General features: G+C 39.5%; 1 protein-coding gene across 1 annotated transcript in view; it reads left to right on the forward strand.

The window, feature by feature from the left end:
- LOC117725227 (leucine-rich repeat-containing protein 4C-like) overlaps positions 1-7,979 on the forward strand; it is a 44,596-nt gene extending 36,617 nt beyond the window's left edge. The window contains exon 3 of the mRNA XM_034525261.1: positions 7,895-7,979. Coding sequence (XP_034381152.1) covers positions 7,895-7,979 — 85 coding nt within the window. The remainder of the gene's footprint in view (positions 1-7,894) is intronic.

The following is a 7,979-nucleotide window of genomic DNA, read 5'->3' on the forward strand; positions in this document are numbered from 1 at the left end:
CGGACCGATTGCCGTCTAGCCTGCCCTCCCTTCAGCAGAGGAAATTAAAAGTAAAAACAATCTAATAAAGAATCTGCTGGGGAAAAAAAAAACCGAAGAGAGTCGGCCACCGAAGTGCATCTATTTGGTTCTACCGCCGTTGCCGTCTAAGCAAAGGCAACGTGCACTGGCTCGGGAGCACAATTAATTACACCACCATGTATTTCCCGCAGGGAGAAAAGCTGAAAATAAAAGTTTGCCGTGTGAATGACAGCGTTTCTAATTTGTTATGACCTATAGGCATAGAACATTTGGAAGTTGCTGCTTCATGGCCACTGAACATTATTAGGAATCAATGTGACTGACTGTTTGATGGCTTCATGCACTCTTTTTTTTTTTTACTTTGTAAGATTCATGACGAAAGTTATCGCTGTGTATTGAGGGGTGAGCGTAATGAGGATCGTTTTTTTAAGATGATAAGTTTTGAGCGTAATGAGGATCGTTTTTTTTAAGATAAGTTTTGAGGGTAATGAGGATCGTTTTTTTTAAGATGATAAGTTTTGAGCGTAATGAGGATCGTTTTTTTAAGATAAGTTTTGAGGGTAATGAGGATCGTTTTTATTAAGATGATAAGTTTTGAACGTAATGAGGATCGTTTTTTTAAGATGATAAGTTTTGAGCGTAATGAGGATCGTTTTTTTTAGATGATAAGTTTTGAGCGTAATGAGGATTGTTTTTTTAAGATGATACGTTTTGAGCGTAATGAGGATCGTTTTTTTAAGATGATAAGTTTTGAGCATAATGAGGATCGTTTTTTTAAGATGATAAGTTTTGAGCATAATGAGGATAGTTTTTTTAAGATGATAAGTTTTGAGCATAATGAGGATCGTTTTTTTAAGATGATAAGTTTTGAGCGTAATGAGGATCGTTTTTTTAAGATGATAAGTTTTGAGCGTAATGAGGATTGTTTTTTTTAAGATGATAAGTTTTGAGCGTAATGAGGATTGTTTTTTTAAGATGATACGTTTTGAGCGTAATGAGGATCGTTTTTTTAAGATGATAAGTTCTGAGCGTAATGAGGATCGTTTTTTTTAAGATGATAAGTTTTCGGAGTGGCGCTCAATTTTTCCAGCCTGATGCGATATATATTTGATATTCATGGTAATGACAAGGGATTAAATCATGATGCTAACTATCTTTCCAACTCCAATCCATCCATCTAGGCCCCGCTGCTTCATGGGACCACCATGAACTATCCACGAGGACTGGGGGGATGCGTCACGATCAATCGCCACATCATCCGCAGATCGATGTGACCAATGAGATTAATGCATAATGTGCAGCCGACACGAAAACGATGAAGGAGCCGATGAAGAAACAAAAAAATGTCTGCTGTGTTGAGGTTTTTAGAAGAAAAAAACACATCCAGACATCCAAAATACACATGTAGGTGTTTATTTTTACTGAATCGTCTGTTTGCGTCAAACAACGCCTCATTTCCATATATTTAATCATAGATTACAGAAAACCTGTTGTACAAAAAAAGTTTCTTAATTTAAGTAAGCGACTGGGGAAGTTTGGTGGTTATAAGTCTTGTACATATAAGGTTATACGTTTTACCCTTTTTCTTTTAAACTGTAGTGCCTCCCTATAAATGTAACTAGTCTTAAATTGACCGGTGCATATGCACATTCTGAAAAGCATTGCATTTTATGTGAGCATCCGCTAGATGGCCATCACAATAACAGTAGGCAAAATAATACATTACTCCCATGAAGAGATGTGCTGAATAATAGTAATAATAATAATACTTCGAATTCATATAGCGCTTTTCTAGACACTTAAAAGACGCTTAAATAAATCGCCGAAAAAAGAGTATGTCCGCTTATCCGCATCTGCAGTCGTCCAAAACGACTTCCAAATGGATTCCTATGTATTCCATTTTATTTCTTGACGTACTGCAGCTGCCCTGACAAAGTGCAAACCGTTGGGGACAGAGTACTTCCTCGTAACATTGCTCATACGGTATATGTGTGGGTCAGAATAACCAGAAAAGCGTGCTGTGCTTGTTGTCACACAGCATTTGTCTTACTAATGGGGACGTTACTAAATCTTTTTATTTATTTTTTTTGCCGTACTTAATAGTTCGGTCGTATAGGGGTATTGGTCTCCGTATCATAAATCGATTTATATCGTTTTTAGCAACACGTCCAAAACAACCGAGGGAGTTTATTTTTATTTCTGTTTATTTATGAAAAAGAAAATGGTCTCTATTGTTTATTCTAGTCTCGCCTCAAAGACACACTCGAGACACAGTTGTCATCTGATAAATGTGATTATTCCCGTAAAGATTTACCCCTCCGTAACGACCACGATATCTTTAATGATGTAATTAATAAAAACTACTACATGCATCAATTAGTCTTTTTTCCCCTTTTTTATTGGATAGAACGGTCAAACAGACGAGGAGGAGGGAGGGGTCGGGCTGGGGGGGATGTTGACCAAAAATAATGCATCTCTGTATTTTTAGGCTGAAAGGAAATGCGCAGCGTAGGTTACATAAGGTTTATATATGTGTTGCCAACAACTTTGCAACTTCCCTGCACACCCCCTGCTTCCTATTATGATGCATTACAACCTTGAATAGGAAGTTGGAAAAAGCACACGAAACTCTGCGATACAAATGAGTTCTCCTATATCTCCTTGACTCACTTCTTTGAAAGCAAAGTATACGCGTTTGTTGGCACACGGAGAACACTTAGTGCCAACGAGGAAAGTCAAGAGGCCTTCAAAGTCATCAAGTGAGGTCGGTGACGTGTGCAAGTTAATGAATCACGGCCGCCGCCGCCGCGAAAGCTTAATGGCATCCGAGTGGGACGCCAGTTTTCCTTTTACATCGCCCTGCCGGTATCTTCATTTCACATATCATGACTCGAAATAGCTACGGGGTGCATTATGTTTTTAGTCAAAAAGTAAACACAAATGCCAGTGAAGTGACGGCTGTGAGAGAAATGCCGGGCGAGAGATTAAATTGACTCGTGTTATCAAAAGGTGCGGAAAAAAAACTATTCCCACGAGTCTAAAATGATTCTCAATCATCAAGAGTTTTGGGCCTATGGATAAATTTAGACCTGGGCAGTGTGAGGAAATTGATTTTTCTCTTTTTAAATTATAATTCACGAACCTGGCCACGTTGATGAGGTATATAGATGAGGTCATTATTTTGCCACGTAAACTAGAAAATGGAATTGTGTGTGTGTGTGTGTGTGTGTGTGTAGCTAGAGACATCAAGTGACAGGTTTTAATAGCATGCTGGCTCACCGTTGATTCAATAAATTTGTTTTTCCCTTTATTACAAATGCTCGGTCGCCGCTTTATCTTAAGTCGTTTTAAGTTATCTCATTAAATAAAACGTCTGAAAATGTTTTCTCTATGTGGGTTTGAAAGGCCCCTGATTGATGAATGCGTTGGAGAAACTACGCAGGAATGGTTTGAGGAATGAAATTAAAATATTTATGTAATCAATAGCACAATATTTAGACCGGCATCCGCTGATTTTGGCCACTTGCAGGGGGGGCTTTTGTTTTGGTTGCCACTCATTTCTGAGGAACGTATCTGTGTCTTTAGCTGCTAATTGCTCTACTAAGCTCACTGGCTAGTCACTAACTTTTTCAAATATATGTGTGTATCAAGGCATCACAAAGTCTCTGCTAAATCCCATATGAAGTTATCAAATGTTCAGTTCAATGAGCTGTTTTGAATGTTTTGCATTGCGTGAGAAAAAAGGCGAGTGTGTTTGTGTAAAACGAAATCTCTAAAGATCTTAAGTTTTACTTCCAAGTTCATCGTAATTATTAATTAAAACAGCATGTTCTTCCATAATGGCACAGTATGACCGTGTCAGGATACAATGCGACCTGATCATGTGGGTTTTATCGAGGATATGAATCTGTTGCAACTGAAATAATACAAACAACCCCCCTTAAGAGATCAGAACTATCAAGATCTGTATTTAAAAACAAAACTCAAGTCAGGGAGAAATGAATTTCTGTCTCACCATCATAAATAAATGAACACAGCAAATAAAAACATCGGGCTGATGACCTCATTATTGCAATTTACTCTCATCCTGACCATGATGACCCTCCTTTAGAAGACGGACAGCGGCTGGTCGAGAACTACGGTGGCCTTCAGGTATCGTAAAAAACCTGAAAGTCTCTCTCTCTTTATAGTTATGAATACTATATTCCATTCATGCCAAAGGATCCCCCTAAACACTAAACACTGGCCCTTTTAAAAGGAAGGTTGTATACCTTAACTTCGTAATTTCAAAGATATAAACATAAGACTTCATTTCTCCGGTTCACGGAACTTTGATTTCAGTGTATTCCCAATCTCATGCTTTAAAACGATACCTCTTAGAACACAGTGACTTCTTTCAATCTGTTTTTAACACAGTGAAGCTATTTCTGTTGGTGAATGTTCTGGCCTTGAGGTGCTCAGGCGTAAAATTATCACTGCTGAACCCGCTCTTTGTGGTTATCTTCCAACCCGCCCAAATTCCCTTGGATATTATTCACACTGAATTCCTCAAAGAGGTTAAAGGGGCTGTGGGCACTTGCTTGCTTTTCTATTGTGAATGTCTTCCTCTCCGCTGATGGCAATCACGATTATTTGAAGGAGGCAAGTGGTTCAGCCTCTCCTGCAAAAAGATTTTTTTTTGTTTTAAAAAGGAAGCCTCTCTTGATCCGTGACTTCATGATAACTTTACGCTTATTTCAAAGACATGTGATTTATCTTAATAGCGTTTGGACAACGTATTACCAAGCAATGTCAGGAGGTGGTGGAATTAAGTAACAATTGAAGAGTGCCTGTTCAACTGATTCTCATTTTTCCTGACAAGAATATAAAACATCCCGGTCTGCACTGTAAAAAATCTGTTTATCTTTTCCATTTTAGAGTGTGTGCCGACTCCCACGATTTCCTTTTCAAAGGGCACAACACCTCTTGACCTTAAGCTTTGTAGCTTCCATCTCCTATGGCTTCCTTTCTAACATGAGTTAATGTTTTTAAAACACAACAAATGCAGCTTTTCCTTTCACTGTATGACTCACCAATTGAATTCAGGGATGGGACAAAGAAGAGAAATTCATTCTACTCTTGATATATGTTTCAACCAGCGTGTAAAAGCCTTTTCAAAATATTCTTATTTCACAATGGCATTTCTCTGTGAAGAGGCTCCAGCCACTCATCTCTGCATTGATGTGCTCTGAATTCAGATGTGCACTGCGGAGGGTACTCTGCAAATAACAATGAATCTTCTCGACCCTATAGAGTCCGCCATTATAAAAGGACAGCTACAATACTGACCTCCCCCCCACACTCCACTTTTCTACAGCTCAGAGCAGTGATTGCATGGTCAAGGATGACTTTGTAGAAAACACGCTCATCATCGACTTGCTTATCCTGTCTAACCTTCATCGGGTTGATTGGATCATCAGCGCCTCCACTTCATGTGGCTCAGCACTGAGCGCAGACGTCTCAGTGTGCCCATTACGTTGGCCGATCCACCTTAAAAGGTCAGCCTACCTTAAGTGGGCTGAAGTTGCGGCTAACGTCGAGGCTAAACTCCCTACACTTTGGAAGTCTTGTAGCAGTGACTGCTACCCGATATTACCCCCCACACCGGATACGGTCCAAGTCCACAAAGCACATGTGGACTGAATGGACTAACTCCCATGAACCCCTCCAACAGCCCTGTAAGGGTAAAGAGCTGGTCCACAGAGTAACGACTCAGTCATGAAATACTGAGTTAGGTTAACAACTAAGTCATGAAAAACAACTCAGTTATGAAACATGGGCAGTAAGGGATGGATTGCGGGGGCCATAGTCAACCCTGGAAACCTCAGACTACCAATATCAGCCTGAAAAGGGCACCATCTACTCTGGGTACTCATAGTCATGTTATCTATATCTATATATATATATATACACAGTTTGAATGATAAGTGAATCCTCTTTTTTGTGCATTTTCCAATGAAAGTCAGCCACATCTTTCAAAACGGTCTTTTCAAAATAAACTTCCGTCAGAAGACAGAATCCAATTCCTCCTGGATCCGAGGTTTCGACAATCGGCCAATCGGTACCTCCTTTTCCAGCATCCGAGAATGTGTTTAATGCCTCGATTAATTGGAGCACACCGTTTCGTGCCACTTTTTTTTTTTAAATGTAGGGCCAGAAAAAAGTAGGGCTGTGTATTGGCAAGCACCTCACGATACGATACAATACATATAGCTGAAAATACAACTTGCCACCCGGATGGTCTAAGTAAGACATTCATCACATTATATCGTAACTCATTGGACTAATTGCATAAGAGTTAGTTTCACAGTCAGCCAGCAGAAAACTGAACTGAAATGCTTGGGTCCTTGCCATTTATGTATCGAGCTGCATCGATATTTCTGCACAGCCCTAATTCCCAGAAAGCCCTGCTTACCCTTTCGTTTGCCAGAGCTCCCTTGAGGACAACCGAAAGTCCTTCTCTGTAGTTTCCCCCGAACTCTTCCCGCACATGTTTTTTTTTTTGCTTTGGCAATCACTGCATCTGCAGCTCTTTTGGACAACTGGTACTGTACCGGTCTGCTTTTTACGCAGCCCCCCTATATATGGAAATCAGATTACTTTGATTACATTCACAGGAAATGTTTTCTGTGTCCCTTTTTATGAATTAAGAAATCTCACTAAGTAGACACAAAGGTATATATCACTTAAGATATGTACTGCATCATTGGTATACTATAGCCAGCCCTTTTGTGGATGTGTTGTCTCCTTTAACTACATTTTACTCCTGTTTAAATACCAGCCTCACACACATATCAATTTATAACATGCTGTTTGTGTTTTTAAAGGAAATGGATGCCAAATCTGGCCTCAAAACATGTGCCTTGTAAACTTTTGAGGATGTTTTGTATGAATTAATAATATCATAACCGAGGGACTATCTCTAAACTGGAAATTAAAGTTTTATTGACCACATTCCTTGGCATTTAAAAAGTGAAGTTATAAGAAGACCACCACACAGCGAAACACGAATAATTGAGATAAGAAAACCGACCCAATTAAAGGCAATAGAAGGCACATGTGAGTCAAATCGCATGATGGGGAGGTTAATAGATGTGAAAACCGCGGATGCAGAAAATGGAATCATTAGTCGTAGAGTAGTTGCGTGTTTGACAGAATGCATATGGAGAGGTGAGTGTTAGAATTATAATTGAATCTTTTATTAATTTAATTAGTCTTTTGTTTTTCATTTGTTTACATGAGTTTATAAGCTCTTTAGTATTTCACATGCACTCAACGGAGACCTCACTTGTTTGTATTTGTTGTGGCACTAGTGTCACATCTAATACCTGTGAACGGAGCAGCAACAGATGGGCTTTAGGGAAAGACGTTATCGGGATGTGACGGGCATCAGGAGGCGGGGCAGCGAGCAACGCAGACACGCTGGAGTTGCTTTTTTTAGTTTTTTTAAAGATGGCTCTCCCAAAAGGTGTTCAGCCAAGAAGGACCAGAACAAAACAAGACTCTCACTAGCGTAGTGGCTAACAAAGGCCTCTTTGGTCAGTGTGCTATTGGGCTGACCTCGACCAAAGACATGTTTTTGACTCATACGTTGTAGTCGACTAATCGATCCGGCGATTTACCCAACGACAGATCGGTAAAAGCTACGTTTCTCTACAGCAAACGCACCACTTCTAAATCCAGTGTTTACCAGAAATGTGCTCAAAATTTCTCATTGAAATAATTATTTCAGCATGAAAAAAAAGCATTAAAAAGTGACTAGTCGACAAAGACCGATTAGCTGACTAATCGGCTAAGGGGGTTAACTATAGCACTACACCCTAAGTGCTACAGTTAGCTCAGCTAGTTTTGAAAACCTAAAAATTAAGGCTGTAACTAACAACCATTTAAATGAATCTGCAGTTTATCTTATCGAGTAA

Source organism: Cyclopterus lumpus, chromosome 3 (genome assembly GCF_009769545.1).
Source record: "Cyclopterus lumpus isolate fCycLum1 chromosome 3, fCycLum1.pri, whole genome shotgun sequence".
NCBI lineage: Eukaryota > Metazoa > Chordata > Actinopteri > Perciformes > Cyclopteridae > Cyclopterus > Cyclopterus lumpus.